General features: G+C 43.0%; 2 protein-coding genes across 11 annotated transcripts in view; both read right to left on the minus strand.

The window, feature by feature from the left end:
- On the minus strand, positions 2,835 to 7,283 carry ZNF22 (zinc finger protein 22). The gene is made up of 2 exons (XM_003483520.4): positions 7,195 to 7,283; positions 2,835 to 4,801 (listed from the first exon to the last, which is right to left on the minus strand). Exon 2 carries the CDS (start codon positions 4,710 to 4,712, stop codon positions 4,035 to 4,037), a length of 678 nt encoding a protein of 225 aa, XP_003483568.1. The 5' UTR covers positions 4,713 to 4,801; positions 7,195 to 7,283; the 3' UTR covers positions 2,835 to 4,034.
- The window catches only part of RASSF4 (Ras association (RalGDS/AF-6) domain family member 4), a 34,984-nt gene continuing 31,693 nt past the window's right edge, over positions 13,913 to 17,203 (minus strand). For 7 of the 10 annotated variants that reach the window (XR_002338275.1, XM_021071876.1, XM_021071874.1 and 4 more), the window contains 2 exon segments: positions 16,687 to 16,784; positions 13,913 to 15,423 (listed from right to left, as the gene is read on the minus strand). Coding sequence is in view for 9 of the 10 variants with exons in the window: in XM_021071876.1 (XP_020927535.1) it covers positions 15,363 to 15,423; positions 16,687 to 16,784 (159 nt within the window). In the remaining variant the exon portion in view is untranslated. 10 annotated transcript variants of the gene reach the window in all.

The following is a 17,203-nucleotide window of genomic DNA, read 5'->3' on the forward strand; positions in this document are numbered from 1 at the left end:
ACTGATGCCCGGAAGCTAGGAAGAGATTCCTCACTGGAAATCAACCCTGCTGGGACCATGACCTTGCACTTCTGACCCCAGAAGTGTGCGAAAAGAAATGTCTGCTGTTTAAGCCACCAAGTCTCTGATAGCTTGTTATGGTAGCCCAAGCAGACTGATACAGTATCTAATGTATATAAAGCACTGACACAAAATGTGCAAATATTAATTTCCTTCAACATCTTCTACAATTCAGACACAGATATTCAATTTCCTGTTATACTCTTTTCACCCAGATACTCCCACAAGTGTCTTAAGATCAGCATTTCCCAAAGCAAATTAATTATCTTCTTCTCCAAACCTCCTAGTCACCTAGGCCGGAAACCTCCATCATCTTGCTACCACTTCAAATTAGATGTGTCTCCAGGTCTGTACACAGTTAACAAAGTATTTCTTACTTCTGCTTCTCCTTGTCCTCCCCACTCCAAGTCCTACTATAAACATTTCTTCCTACTTGGACTATTATAAAAGTTCTCTTGACTCTCAGTGACACCAAGTGGTCTCCTTGACCCTTTCAAATCACAGAGAAAAAGCCTCTCCAACTTACCAACTTAACATCGTTCCCAAAACCTGACCTTTGGAGAACCTGGAATTTCCTGGTCACAAAATTGATTTTTTTTTTTCAAAGTGTTTTCAAGTCCACCAAGCCCTAAAAATGATCTAGATCTGGTTATAACAGGGAAAAAACAAACAAACAAACAAAAACAAAAAAAAGAAACAAAAAAAAAAAACAAAAACAAAACAAAATCGGGATGGTACGCAGGGAAGAAGAGAACTTCTAGGTGGGACTCTCCAGCTAGGTTGGCATGGCAGCTATAGAAGGTTGGAAACTTTCCAGAACTAACTTACCTCTTTCTCTAACCTTCCTTCTGTACTTCCTTCTTGGCCTTTCTTCATTAAAACTTTCTACTGAAGGACTATTATAAGCCAGGAGTTCACTACCTAGTAGGTGAGAGGGAGAATGAGAGATTGAAACATGATCATTACAACTCAGTTTAAAGGACAAACATCTAAGGAAAGTTTCTGGAGGACTAACTTTCAGAATAGATAATGGTCAAAGCAGAATAAGCAAAGATAGAAGTCTGGAGTTGCTGTCATTAAATGTGGGGCAAGGCATGAAAGGATGTAAGACTTGAGGAACAAGGCAGGAAGTGGAGGTTTCTAGATTCAATTAGCTAAGTGGGTCCCTTCTGGGAGATTTTTCTTCGGGCTGGTCATTATTTCTCATTGATCTTCCATCACCTTCTAACCTATGTTCTAAAAACCTTCATGCATCCCATCTTATCAAACTGTTTCACTCTTAAGGTTGATATTTAAGGCTCTTCTGGAAGCCCATTCCAGCCTTCTCTCTCACAACGTAGATAAAACTGGACTTTCAATAAAGCAGCCACTTGCTGCTGTTCCCTGAGCGGATTATTCTGTCTGCTCCATCATCTACCTCTGCCTCTCACCATACCAGCCTCATTCTCCCCCCGCCACCTCCTCCTCCAACACAGAAAGTCCCACACAGAGCCTTCAAAATAGTTCAGGTGTGGCAAACTGGTAAGATGCGTTATGAATTTTAAAATCTGGATTTCTAGTTTCTCTTGAAAAACCAAGAGCTCGCATATGTTGGCCTGGCTCTCTGTATGGCAATAACTGGCTGAAATCGAGTCAGGGTTACCCTTTTAGATGGGCATGTACACTTCATTTGATAGCACTCACCTCTTTTAATTTACTTTAGCTGCCTGGCCTCTACACACTTTTGGGTTTCTACTCCCTAACCTTGTGCAAATGTCATGCCTTTCAGTATCTCTTCCTTCTTCCCTGTACCAGATGCTAAATTTTCCCAATTTGAATGGCAATCATAGTATACAATGTTTTAGTATTTTAAAAATTGTACCTTTTCTACCAGTAGTTTACAGATGGCCAATGTTCAACCAATGTATATTTTCTCAACAGAATGAGAATACTTTGCTTCTTTTCCCTAACATGGGAAAGTAATACTGTTTGTGGTCATATATTTCTATTTTAAAGAGGTACTTCAACTACCTGTCAAAATATTCATACGAATACTTAAATTTTCCCTAGAAACTTAATTGATGGTTCTCACCCTTTATAGGTACCCTTTTCTCTCAAGAATATTGACTCAGTCAAAATAAAATTGAACTAACCTTTAAATTTTTCAACAAATTGAAGGTTTGTGGCAACCCTGCATCCAGCAAGTCTTTGGTGCCTTTTTTCCAATAACATGTGTTCACTTCATGTCTCTGTGTCATATGTTGGCAATTCTTGAAATATTTCAAACTTTTTCATTATTTTGTTACAGTGATCTGTGATCACTGACCTTTGATTTTTACTGCTATGACTTACCGAAGGTTCATATGGTTAGCATTCTTTAGCAATAAAGCATTTTAAATTAAGGTATTGTATTGTTTTTAGACATAATGCTACTACAGTTAACAAACTACAGTATAGTGTAAAACATAACTTCTATGTATGCACCGTGAAACCAAAAAACTTGTGTGACTCACTTTATCGTGATATTTGCTTTATTGTAGAAGTCTGGAACCAAATGCACACTATCTCCAAGGCATGCCTGTGGATATCCTATTGGATGAAACGGCTGTCAAAGGGCCATCTTCTATGACTCTGCATTCAGATACAATGCCATAAGGGAGGCAAAGTTCAAGCTTGAGGCAATCAAAGACAGGGAAAACAAGTGATTCTTCCAAAGACTGTGACTTTAGATGTTGCTTACATCATTAAAACAATTTCCCAGGGAAAAAAAACAAAAACAAAAAAAACAGAAGATAGTAGTATGCAAAATAATCTTTTTTTATTTTTATGGATAACTGTCATTAATACAGCAAGAATTGATATGATTATAAAAGATATAAAAAAATCAGAAGAATGTTAGCATTCAATAGAAATTAAAACATGAGCTGAAGGCTAATCAGAATGTTTGATACTTGGCACTGTTCTGATGAAAGAAACTTGTTTGCTTGGTTTTGTAAATAATTGATACAACTCTGAAAAAGTTAAACTTAGATTTCAATGCATTGACACTTCAAAAACTTCATTTTGTCACTGGCAAACATTTAAGATAATTAAGCCTATCTGAAGCTCTCAAAGGGGAAGGCAAGGAGGCATGTAAATTGTAGATTTTTAATTTGCATGTTGAGGTGGTTTTGGAAAAATAATTTTGGTTTAATTATTTATTCCTGTAGATATAAAAGGCTAGATCAGTCTGTCAAAGCACAAGAGAATGCCAAAAGAAGTTAAAGGCATGGGGATGGACTAACAAAAAATCCATTCCAGCTTCTGGAAAACAAGTGACAGTGTAATACCATCACAAAGAGGAGTATTAGGAATCTTGTGGTCTAATTCAATTCCTTTTGGCTTCTAGAGTATCTCTTACTAAGAATTTAGTGAAAAACAGAGACATTCTGCTCCTCTAACAGCTCTCCATAAGCAGAAGAAACAAAAGCAAGCTAACAGAGTAACGGACCTTGTTGATTAAAAATTTGTGAACATGAATTCATTTTAATATGTTGAATCTTGAGTCATACTTACAAGCCAATGGTTAATATGCTACAAAACTTGACAAACAAAATCTCATCTACTGCAGAACTCCAAAACTAATGGAATTTCTTCTCCCTTTTAATTATTCTTTCCATGGAAAGTCCTAGAACTGAGTAGTCATTGGAATTCCTACACTTTTACATGTGTTACCAAAACATCACTGTTTTTGTCAAAATGATGCAGGAAGTGATTTCAAATGAGATAAAGGAGCTTATATTCTCCCAAAACAGTTTCAGTTTTTCTGTATTCCAGGTTATATAAAAAATGAGGAAGGCAATGTAATTTCTCTCAGCCCAATGTCATTAAACCCCCCAATGTCCCCATGCTAGGAAAGGATATAGTATTTAAGTGCACTATTATAAAATACTCCAGTTCTAAAAGAAATGCTTCTTATTTTTTTTAAAAGAGGGTTGATGCAGTGCCCTTTTTACTTAGCGGAGACGAGCCACTGACTTCCTTCCTTTACCAGCTTTCCAAGATGATACTAAGTGAGCTTTCGCCCTAATATTTTTGCCCCGGGTTTTACGTGGCTTCTCTTCTTTGTGCACCTTCATGTGCTGCCTAAGATGAGAGCTCTGGCTGAAGCATTTGCCGCATTCACCGCACTGGTAGGGTTTCTCCCCTGTGTGGGTTCTCTGATGTTGAATGAGGTGGGAACTCTGGCTGAAACATCGGCCACACTCATCACACTGATAGGGCTTTTCTCCAGTATGGATTCTCTGGTGCTGAATAAGATTTGAGCTCTGTTTAAACCTTTCTCCACACTCATCACATTTATAGGGCTTTTCCCCAGTATGGATCCGTCGATGCTGAATCAGATTTGAACTCTGAAAGAAACTTTTTCCACAATCTGCACATTTATGGGATTTCTTTCCAGTATGGATCTTCTGGTGTTGAAAAAGAGTTGAGCTCTGACTGAAACTCTTTTCACATTCAGTACATTTATAAGGCTTCTCGTCCAAGCTTCTTCTCAGTCTACTCAAGCCAGAGTCAAACCGAACAGTCACTCCCCATTTCTGTCGCTGTCGGCCTGTTTTGTGCTGGTTCTCATAGGCTTTTCCTTGGCTTGAGCTCCGAGAAATACCTCCCTTAGGTTTTCCAAACCGCATGGTGAAAAGCCAAATGTATTCTTAGGAAAGTCAACTCTCTTCTTCTGAACAAATGTTTCACTTCCTAGAGCTACACAGCTCAGAACTGTCTGTGTAAAAGAAAAAATAAAAACAAATTGCAGATGATTTGTTAATTATTCAACTTTAATACATCTAACGTATCAAAATTTCATCCATTTTTAAGTTAAAATGTATTTCATACATATGAAAACAAAGACAATTCTGGGGAAAAATATTTACAAAATAATTCTAATAATTTTAGAGTTTAAACTTAATAAATATCACCAAATTTACCTTTGGAGTTTTTGTCTGTTGGGACAGAATAAAAATAAAGTGATACTACAAAATAAAAATTTTTATTGGGCAATAAAAAATGAGTATATAATTCTCTAGCATTAAAAAGTAGAGACAGTATCTTAATGAAATAAAATAGAGCCAACCAAATGAAATAAAATTAATGAAGCCAAATAAATAAATAAAAGAAGGCCAACCAAAATTTGGGTAATAGATTATCATTATGTTTTAATATTTATTCCCATGTTAGACTTATACTCACTTACTAGTGACTAATTAAGGTGTCCAAAGTAGAAAGAAATGACAAATCATGCTTTGTTAAATATTTCTCTTTATTCTTATTTGTTTAGCCATTCTACTTTCACTATAGAGAAACAACTTAGTCCTAACTCTGCAGCATAAACTGTCCTGAATGTAGGAACTATTCTATAAAGAATGGATGAGAAAACATATATATATTTAATATATACTGGATGAGGAAAACATTAGTGAAGAGATGTTTCATTATTATTTCTTCTAGATTACAATGATCCAAGAAAGAGGACAGTTCTTTGAAAATGTGAACCAAAGAATTTTTTTTTCCTGGAGAAAGAAAAATTTCAAAAAAACTTTTACCTTGATAGTATTATGAGGACAGAATAAAAGGTGATATGCAGAACACAAGAAAAGGAGAAGAAATAAGTTTATATGTAAAACTAGGATGGGATTTAAAAAATTCCCAAATGCTGCAAAAAATTTAAAATTTCAAATAATTAATTTCATTTACTAACATAAGGTTATTTAAAATAATGGCCATAAACAAAACAAACACAAACTCCAAACAGGTGACAATGTAGGAGAACCTAGGACTGCAAAGGTAATACAATTATTGGAATTACTTTCCACATTTTGTGCCAGAAAGTAGACTGTAAAATGGGAATAATTACCCAGGGTCTCTGCATACAAGCTTATAAAGCAAATAATTGAAAACAAAAATTACATCACTGTTATTGCCTTTCCTTCACCTTACTGTAAAATTGAGACTCCAGGCCTGACAGCGCTAAGACTTTAACTGGATATTTAACAATTATATCTGCAGTAATTAAGGCAGGTATTAGAACAAACTGCCTACTACACAAAAATACAGAGAGAACAGTACTCATTTCTTAACTTTAGTAAATATTTATAGGACATCTATGACAAAGAGATATCTGTTAGGTACATGATATTGGTATTCGAAAACAGCTATAATGATAAGTACATACTGAAAAAAACACATTGATTTTTAAATACTATATAAATCAGTTCCGGTCGGAAACTCAGAGACTAACACATCTGGAACACTGCAGATGAGGAAATCACACTAACAGATAGCTGTGTGCCAGTCACTATTATCTTTTTTTTCTGGCCTGGCCCCGGCCATGCGGAAGTTCCTGGGCCAGGAATCAAACCTAGCCACAGCGGTGACAAAGCCGAAACCGTAATCGCTAAGCCACCAGGGAATTCCCTATGCCATCTTACTTAATTCACGGAGTAGGTTTATGGTATTATCTTCGTTGTACTGCTAAGGAAAGGCAGGCATACTCTGGCCAGGTTCCCACACCCTAGCAGCTTGAGCCCAGAGCTTGTACTTTTAGCAGCAGAATGACCTGCAGTCTTAATTCCCAACGTGAAGTCCAGCCCTCTGACCGGTCTTCAGTGTAATTCCATAGTAGATGCGGGTATTACGGTGAATATCAGTACACGGGCTGTTAGCCAAGCGAACACGCCTAACTGCAATGTGCTTGCTTTCTAGTACATAAAATGGGGATGACCATAAAACCCCTACATTATCAGGGCGTTGTAAGTTTAAGTGAGTCAATATCTGCAAGGCTCTCACAAAAGCCTTGTGCTACCCAAGCGTTTGTTCAAAGTTTAATCCTGACAGGCGCCTGATGGATGGCGTAAGGACTACGGCCAGGAGCCCGGGCCTGTCCTCCTCCCGCCAATCGCCGGGGCTACAGTTAAGGCCTCCAACTACCGCCTCTCCAAGGCCGGGCCCGCCCCACTCCCTCCGCCCCGCGGGCCGCGCGGAGCCCTTGCGGCATCCCGGGAGCGGAGGCCAAAGCCGCGCTCGCCACACCGTTGGCGGGTGAGCGCCGCCCTGCCGCGCCCAGCTTGCGCCTCTGGTGCCTCGGAGCACCTGCCCGCGCACCCCAGGGCCACTCACCGCGCCTGCCGTCCGCGGCCCTCGCTCGCCCGCCCGGCGTCCCTCGCGCCACCGGAAGTGCGAGCGCGCCGTTTGTCTGTGCCTCGCGGTCGCTCTAGGAACTTGGCGGATCGACCCTCTATGGTGCCTGGCCCACCGGAAAAAAGAAACCCTTTTCTTTTTGCCATTTTGTTTTCCCCTCGGAAGGCGTCCTGTGGCCCTCAGGACCGCAAGACTTGTGGTCTTCTCCCTTTGTGATGGAGGAGCGACCCACAGGGTGGGGGAGTGGCAGCCCGTGTGGTCAAGGTTTTGAAAGGCAACACCAGCCGGTCTGACCCCGAGGCTCCATTCTTTCGACAAATGTGGAGCACTTATTAATTACATAGAGGTACTTCTGGAGAGCCTAAACTATTTCTGATATTTTTCATGAGCCAATTATTTAATTCTTACCAAAAAAACCCCTACAAGATAGGAACGAGAGTACTCATTTTACAGTTAGGGAGGCCAAGGCTTAGAGTAGAAATCGCCTCACGTTCACACTATGTAAGTTGATGGCCAAAGATCTGTACCCGTCTTTTTGGCTCCAGAGTCTCATGATTTTCAACACACTGCCTTGTTTCTCTTTAGTAATGATGTCTCCTGATTCTGTTCTGTTACAGCCAACCACCTCTACCAACCTGTGCAAGTTCACCTGATCTGTGTCCTCCTTCCACCTGCAGAACTCCAAATCTAATGGCTTCAGATACCATCTGTATATGCTGAAGACTCCCAAACTGGTAACTCCAGTCAAACCTTGGGATGCAAATACTGTTGAACTCTAGACTTATATATCGAGTTGATTACTCGGTGTCTTTTGCATGTGTGATGAACATCCAAACCTAACAAAGCCCCAGATGAACTTCTGATATTCACCTAACCTGTTCATTCAACAGTCTTCAACCCAGCAGTTGATGGTGACTCCATCTTTTCAGTTACTCAAGTCAAAAATATTGATGTCATTGTTTCTCTTTTCACCCCAAATCCAAATCCAAGCCATCTGTAATTCTGTTGGTACTGTCTTCCAAATATATCCAGAATAGAGCCACTTTCAGCATCTCCACTGCTATAACCTCCACCAAGCTCCTGTTATGACCTGTCTGGATTGTTGCATTGGCTTTCTCACTGGTCTCTCTATGTCTACTCACAGCCCCAGAGTGATCCTCCTAAAACTCAAGTCAAATCTTGTCATTCATTTTGTTCAAAATCTTCCAAAGGCTTCCCATGTTATTAGAGCAAAGCCCATGCCCTCACAGGGGTACACAAAGCCATCTCTTGTTCCTTGTTGTATCAGTGCTCAGAAGGTAGCAGGCACTCACAAGTATCTGTTGAATGAATGAATTTGTAAGATGCTCATTATTTAGGAAGTGCTTTTACATCTATTTTCTGGTCATTCATCTTTACTAGAGTTTCATGAAGCACGGAGGACCTTCATATCTGCCTTACAGTAAAATGAGGCTGAGGGAAACTTGCCTGAAGTAACACAGAGAGTTGATGGCAGAGGTCGGACTAGATTAGAGGTTCAGCTCTCAGCTAGAGCTTTCTGCTCTGCAGATGGCAAAGCATTGAAACTGACTAAGGCCCAGACAAGGCATGTCAATTCAATAATCTAGATGATAGCTGGACTGTTGTAAAAATTAAAATAGATAATGCCAGGCACTTCACACAATGCCTAACATATAATAAATAAGAGGCATTGTTATTTTATTATTAAATTATTATTACGAGTGGTTGATGCTGGTGGCTGGAGGAGGGAGTGTAGGGGAGAATGGCCAAAGACAGTTTAGGAAGAGTTTCTAAAACAAAAATTACCTGCTGGGACTGTTCACTCTATGTACATTAAAGTAATAAGAAAAACTTATTTTACTAGTTTATAAAATTTATTTATTTTATTAGTAAGAGAGTCACTAATTAAATCTAACTTCATGTTCCCATAAAGGTGGATTATCCTTTCTACCTGCACCTGAAAACAACTGGGCCAGCTGCAGAAGGCCCAGAGATGTGTAGATTAGAGAGGTGCAGAATTGGATAAAGTAAGGTGAACTTTAAAAAGGAAGAAATAAAAGTTGGGAAATAAAGGGCTGTAGGTAGCCAAGAGTTGGCAGAATTGGGGGTAAGGATGGAGAGAGGCAAGAGATAGAAAAGGATATGGGTGGAGGGAAGGAGGAAGAATAAAAGGAAACAGGAAAAAAGAGAGGGAGAGAAAACTGCAGGGTTTTAGGCCCTCGATTTATTTGTTAGTATAATAATAGCCAACACTTACTGAGTGCTTATTATGTCCAGGCACTGTTTGAAGCACTGGTGGTACCTCAGTCAATATTCCTATGGTACAATTGTTCCTGGGCATTTGCTCCACCCTTTTGGATTTTATATCCCTGCTTAATGCCCTGTGACTTTCATTGTCTCCTAATGAACAATAGCCATCCCACTCACGTTGATTTTACATGTGACCAGCATTGGTCAACTTCAAGTGTGTGGATGCAAAGTGCAGCACATCCCAGAAGAATCTTTGGGTTACTGTGTTTCTGCCACCATTCTGTTCTTTCCTTCTGCCTCGAGAATCATGTGTTCCAAGTAGAGGCTGCTCCTTCAGCCATCAGTGCAGGATGAGAAGCCATGAGGAGCAAAGCCACATAAGCCCCATTGCAGCCACATGTAATCACATGTAACATGCCAGAGAAATAAACATTCTCGTTGTAGCCACTATTTTTGTTGTCATTTGTTACTACAGCGAAGCTGACTAATATCCCTTTCACAACCTGAAAAGATAGAAATTGTTATAATCCTCATTATATAGATGAGAGAATGGAGGCACATGACTTGCATAAAGCCACACATCATAACTGGCAGAGCCAGGATTTGAAGCCAAATAATTTGGCTCCAGAGCCAATGCTGTTAACGTCTATCTAGCAGTATCCTCAAATGGAATTCCAGGTTATTTTTAAGCAAATGAAATTACTGAAATTGGTCACACTTGATATTTACAAAACAAAGTAGAAAGGAGGGTAGGAGGGATGGACAGTGAGGACAGCAAAGATTCACTATGTTCTCCTAACAGCACATCTTTCTAGGAAAACTGGGTCAAGAGAGGCCAGGTCCATCAATGGCTGGGGCTCTTCTGGGAAACTGTACGCAGCAGGGGCCAGTGCATCCCGGAACCAGTGTATCCCTGTATTTGAAGCCCTTGTTTTAGGAAGAAGAGGCTTCTGGACTGAGAAAAGCCTTGGCAAGACAGCTTCCTTTTAATATGGCTTTGTCCCTTGCACCCCTAGTCCCTTGCAAACAGACACACGCACCAAAAGGCACTGTCTCAACAGGGTCTGCATTTGGCAACAATGCAAAAGGAGTGTGACCCAAGTGTAGTAATAAGAGTGGTCTATTTCCCAGGAAGGGATCCTGAACAATGGTTCTGTCCACCAAGACTGAGACTTTGCTTTCTGTTTCCTTTGGGATCTCTGGGAAAGGAAACTCTGGGAATTCCCATTCCTGACTTTGCAGAAAACATCTCTGTGAAAAGCCCAACCAGGAGGGAGCAGAGCTCCACCCTCAAGCTGGGAGTCCAGGGGCCGGTCAACAGCTGGCTTTCTTCCAGACAATCACAGCTCCTGGGGCCTAAATACAGCACGTGCTTTTGCCACTTTTTCTTTCTGAAAGGCTTGAGTCTGACTGCCTTTCCTGCCTGATCATGGCTGAGGGACTGAAGGGCAGGGCAGCTGCTGCCCAGCAGGCCATCTGACCAGGATATTCCACTGCTGCTTTGCAGCTGTGGGGGACTTGTGTCCCACCCACATGAGCACCCGGTGTATTGCCAGCTTCTCCACAAATCTCCTGATCTGACAGGATAAGCCTTGTGCTTTGTTTCCCTACCACTAAGGGGCCAGATGTATCCTGGGTGAATGAACGGTTTTATTTTAATAGTGGGAAGGTCTTTCATCCATTTTTTAGTAAACATTCCAAGCAGGTAGCATATGGTTATCACCACGGGAAAAACAAGCTTTTTTTTTTTTTTTTTTAAATTCCTTTTGGTAATTTGCACTGGACAAATGACTCTTTTTCCTGAGTCCAGCTCTTCTATTGCAATCATGTTGATTTTTATCCTGTGTTTATTATTTTCTCTGGTTCCTGAGGCCTGACCTTGGAAGGCAGTCCTGTCTTAGAAGACAACATTCTATCCCAAGAATCTTCATTTTACCTTTGGATTCATTTACTACCTGAGATACTAGTGAGGGAAGGCATATATGACAAATACTCTTAAGCTCTGTGGAGAGAGGAACCTGGAACTCCCATGTAAACTGGCAGGAAACCACAGAGCTGAACAGAAAAACTGAAATTGTGGTGTCGTGGTGAACTGAATTAGCAGCCTTTCAAATTGCTTCTGAAAAGCAGATGGTGTTGATAAAAACATTTTGTAACTCCCAAGATGATTGTAAAAGTGTACAGGCATACACCTCATTTTGTCGAGCTTTGCTTTATTGTGCTTCACAAATTTTTTTTTTTTTTTTTGTCTTTTTAGGGCTGCACCCACAGCACATGGAGGTTCCAAGGCTAGGGGTCGAATCAGAGCTGTAGCCGCTGGCCTACACCACAGCCAGAGCAACGCCAGATCCGAGCTGCATCTGTGACCTACACCACGGCTCACGGCAACACCAGATCCTTTACCCACTGAGCGAGGCCAGGGATTGAACCCTCAACCTCATGGTCCCTGGTTGGATTGTTTCCGCTGAGCCACAACATGAAGACATTGCATCATTATTATTACTGCTTTTAATCGAAGATTTGTGGCAACCCTGCATCAAGCAAGGATGGGGCAAGAACCTTTGCTCACTTTGTGACTCTGTGTCACATTTTGGCAATTCTCATTGGGGGCAAAAAAATGTTGCCTGACATTTAAGTAAACAATGTCATCCACTCTCAACCACTGCCACTGCAGCCTCCTCCACCTGATAGTGCACCCTTGAGGAGAATTCAGGAGGGAGAAAAACAAGATACCGGCCCCAGATAGTTAAGATGCATATTTAAGGAATAATTTCAATGAGGCCAGACTCTTGCATCTTCCCATATATAAAAAAGCACTACAATCTGTAAGATGTCTGGGGTTTTTTTGTGATTTGCAGTAATCTTTTAATCTTTAACTACATTTTTTGCTTTGCTTTGTTTTTTAGCAATAACTCCAATATATCTTGGCTCCTCCCTTACCTCTTTGGAACAGTTCCTCAGAGCTACAGAAGAGGCTATCTCTCAGCTGATAGTCCTCAGTAAGTTTCCTGAATAAAACATAACTTGCAACTTTTAGGTTTTGTGTTTTTTCTCAGTCAACATCACAATTTTAAGACTTTCATTATTACTACATTATTATTATTACATAATGATTATTTCATTATTATTACATTATTATGGTGATCTATGATCAATAATCATTGATGTTAGACTTGCTAAAGACTCAGATGTGGGTTAGCATTTTTTATCAATAAACTATATATTTTTTGGCTGCACCTGTGGGCATACAAAAATTCCTTGGCTGCATATCATAGCAGCAACCCCAGCCACTGCAGTGACAATGACAATGACAATCCTTAACCTGCTGAGCCATATAGAAACTCCCTGAATAAAGTATTTTTAAATTAAGGTATGTAATTGTTTTTTTGAGACATAATGCTGTTGTATACTTAGACTACAATATGGCATAAACTTAACTTTTCTATGCCAGCTTCATAATTTGTGTGACTGGGAAACCACATAATTTGTGTGACTTGCTTTATGGTGTTATTTGCTTTACTACAGTGGTCTGGAATCAAACCTGCAATATCTCTGAGATATGCCTGTACATTTTCCCCTTTTTGTACAACCTGTTAGTTATTTCTTAGCTATGTTATTCAGAAGTTAGTTTTGCTAATTCTGTTTCACAAGTGACATTTATCAAGACAGGCCTTAAATGAGGTAACATTGTAATATCTAGAAAAAAAAAAAAAGCCCAACCAAAAAACCCCAAACTGGGGAATTTTTAGAGAGGGTTTCCTTATCTGATGGCTTCCTACATGCCAGGCCCTGTTGTGTTCCAGGGCTAGCAGTCATCTTCAGGCTGGAATGTCACACACACTATCTTAGCCAAGTCAGGGTCAGCCTTGGGCCTCTTTCCAAAGTCCTTTACCACCTCTCTGCCCTGTGCTGGTCCCCTGACCCTCCAGGATGTGTGGTCTGCTTCTCCTAATTAGGGTGCACCTTGGCTCTGTCTTCGTCCCTCTGGGTCTGAGCACAGGTCTGGTACAAGGCAGTCGCTCAATTACTCCTGAACAAAGGACAGCAGTTATCTTTGACCTGAGGTTGTAAATATCATCTGGGGAATTATTTACTATTTTACCAGAGAGGGCTGTTTGCATCATTTTCTATCATTTCCTAGACTCTGCCACCATCCCAAGCGAGCTCCTCTGGAAGATTCTGAGGTCCTCCTGATGCTGAGATTCTGCACTGGATTCGGGGTGACTCTACTGCCTATGGTCCAGGCTGCTCACATGCACCCACCAATCCCAAGGATGTATATAGAAAATAAGGAGTCATGTCAGTGTCAAGAGCAGAGGGCTGTGCCTCAGCTTTGGCTCTTCTGCTAAACATGGCTGCATATACTCTAGGTTAAGAGTTGCACAGGTTAGAGCAGAGGGACAGGGTAGACACACATAATTAAAAAAAATAGCTTGAACCTAATTCCTTCAGTTCAATACAGCACAATTTTATTGAGTACCTAAGAAACTATGCCTCCAAAGGAGAGCAGAGAAGACAGAAACTGTGGGGGGCCTCCCCTGGCCATCTCTGCACATGCCTCTGTGAAGACAGTTGGGACAGTCATGGTGTGAAATTCACCCTGAACTGTGGGTTCAAATGGCACAGCTGCTCCCAACTCTGCTCTCTGAGGGTGCTGGTGAGGAGATGTCCCAGGAGGCTGGGATGGAATCTCCCCTATATTGGGGACCTTACAGTTTTCCCCTTTAAATTCACTATTCACAGGTCCCAGTGGGAGAATTTGGTCTCCAGCTTGCTCTGTTTTGGATAAACACTTCACATGACTGATATAAACTGTTGCATAATTTTGCAAAGACCAAATCATTCATTCCAGAAATTCTCCATCAGCTGGCAAAGCCAAATTGTTCAGTATCTGGCCCCAGGGATTTCAAAGCCCTTTCTCCTTGAACAGACATTTTTCCTTGAGGCACCTCTTTGATGGGAGTATTGAGAGGGGACAATTCACACTCAGAGAGGACAAGAGGCACACAGGTGTCTAAGGGAGATCAGCGATGGGGCCGAACATGGCTTCCCCAAGCCACTGCCCAAGAGTTCCTGGACAGTTCCTGGACTCTCAGCTACCTGGGCAGCAGCCTTTCAGTGCCATAGGAGTCACCTCCTCCATGTGTTCAAATTGTCACATTTCTTGCAGCTAGCTCCTCACAAGAATTTCTTCAGGTCTAGCTGAGGAAGTTCTGAGTGAGTGCTGCAGACAGAAGATGGGCTTCTGGTGGCCTTATTCCTGGTCTGACCTCTGCCTCCAGGGTGCTGGGCTATGTGAGGCTCATGGAGTGACACTGGAGGCTTGAGGGCCAGGTATTCCTGGTGAAGTGATGGTTGGGAGCATTGCACACCACACCTGCTGGCAGCCCTCTCTTTTCCCAGCAGAGTTTCTGAGTGGCAGCATGAGGTGAGGGCAAACAGGGGTCCAGTGGTTCACATGCTTGGTGAGGATTAGGGCTGGCAGTTCTTCAGAAGCCCTGGGCTGGGCACTGAGAAAGTAGATGGTGCCCAGAAGCTCCATCCCCAGAAGCTATGTCACATTCTGTTCTCCTAAACAGGAGAGGTGTGGCGTGAACAGGACTGGCCAGGCCATCCAACTACATAATGGCCCATGTCACAGCTTCAGGGCTGCTCACAGCTCAGGGTAGTCTCACATGCAGACCCCACCCAGCAAGTTCCTGGCTCCTCAGGCTTGAGTCTGGGCCCTGTGAGTGTTCACCTTGGGGCCAAGAGCCAGGAACATGGGCCCCACAGTACCCAGGCAGGTGGACAGGTAGAAGCACTGGTGCTGCGCTCCTCAGCTGGTGTGACCAATCAGGGCCCAGCCATCAGCACTTAGGGTGCACTGGCTCCTGGGAGAGGCTGGCGCTGGTGGGCTACTTGGCTTCTACCAGCTGCTCCAGGCGCTGGAGCATGGTCAGACGCAGGGCTTGGAACCTGGAGGAAGACACAGACAAGAGGACTCACTGATAGCTGGCAGGGACAGGGAGCGGGGAACAGAGCAAGGGAGCACACAGATGCTGGCCCTGGACCCACTGCTCCTGACTGGCTGATTAGCAGCCACCATCTCTCCCCTGCCAAGGATAGGGAAGAGGCAGGCCCATATCTGGCAGGCCCACTGGCTTTGAGGAACAGTCAGCAGCAGACTCTGTTAAGCTTCAAAGCAGAATGCCACCATTTCTATTCCAAAGATTCTCCAGTATGAACAGGGCCATGCCGGAGTGGACAGGGGTATGCTGGAGAAGTCAGGATGGCAGCACAGGGATCAGGAAGCCTGTATTTAAGCCCTAGCTCTGCAATCATGTGATGTGGCCTCCTTGCTCATCTTGGGCCACTATTTCCTCTCTGTACTCTGAATAGACTGATCAGGTGACGCCCAGGATCTTTCCAGCTACAGTGATGCTGCTGACTGCACATGGACTGTTTCCTCTGATCGAGGTCTCCGTTGACTGCCGGAAGGGGGCTTGACTGCCCAGACAGAAGCCTGGGGGGCCTGTGGCTTTCTAAGAATCCTGCAGCCAGAAGCCAGAATGTGAACCAGTCCCCCGACCACAGGCCCTCACAGTGAGAGGCCTCTCTCCTTCCCTTCCTAAGAGGGACCCTGATATCTGCAGAGGGAGAGACAGATTATCTGGATGTGCAATCTGGTTAACCTCACACAGCTGGGCCCTGGCTCCCCAGGAGCCAGCAGGTGACACCTGCTCACCTTTCCATTGAACTGGTCCCCTGCACCTGAAAACCTCAGCTGGTGTAGGTAGTTCTCATAACTAATTCTCGCTAGTGTGAAAGGCCCAGATCAGGCCAAACGTATGTGCCAAGCAGGCCCCCTCTTTGGTTGTTCCTCCAAAACAGTGTCACCAGCCGAACACACAACCCTGGTTCAGGTCCCACCCGTGCTCCTGCCTGACTCCCCTGCCTGGTTTTCAGCAACCTATGCCCATCCCTTGCTGGTGAGGTTGCTGAGGCTAGATGGGTGGTCTGGGTTGCATCCCGTCACTTGAACAGGCTGTCGCCCCAGTGTCAGTATGGAGCAAGGGGTCAGGGGGTGGTGCTAGGGAGCCAGGGTTAGCAGGCCTCCCTGAGCTGTGCAAGGGCACCTGGCCCACCTGGAAGAGGGGGCTCTCCCAGCCCCGGGGTGCCCTGCCCTATGGACTCGCCCTGACATTCAGACCCACAACTGGCTCTTTCAGTGCTGCTTACTTCATGGTCAGTTTGATTATTTCTCTTTCCTCCTCTTCTTTTAATTTTTCAACAAAACTGTCCAGCACCGGCATTTCAAACTTAATGTACTGAGCGACCTAGAAAATCCAAGAACATTTCAACGTGCTTTAAATTAGAAGCCTAAAATGTGTATCCTTTGCCTCGTGGCTTCCATGGCGGCCGATTCAGCAAGGTCTCAGATCCAAGGAAACGGTTGCCTCTCTCTCCTCCCACCCCCAACACTGCTCTGAGGATGGGTCCATTCTTACCTCAAAGGGAGCTACGCTCCCTGGGAGGAAAGATTAAGCTGAATTTTAGGAAAAGCATTCAATAGTGAGCTGGTCACACTGGGTGTTCTCTGGGGCAGGGGTGGAGATGGTGGGAATGCTATTGTTTCTAACAATGGAATGAAACTACACTGGTCTGTGAATGGCCCCAGGGATACAGGGTCATGGCCTGCTCCTTGAGGTCCACACCCTAGAGGCCTTTTCTTCCAGGGGAATTTGGAAATGCACTC

Source organism: Sus scrofa, chromosome 14 (genome assembly GCF_000003025.6).
Source record: "Sus scrofa isolate TJ Tabasco breed Duroc chromosome 14, Sscrofa11.1, whole genome shotgun sequence".
NCBI lineage: Eukaryota > Metazoa > Chordata > Mammalia > Artiodactyla > Suidae > Sus > Sus scrofa.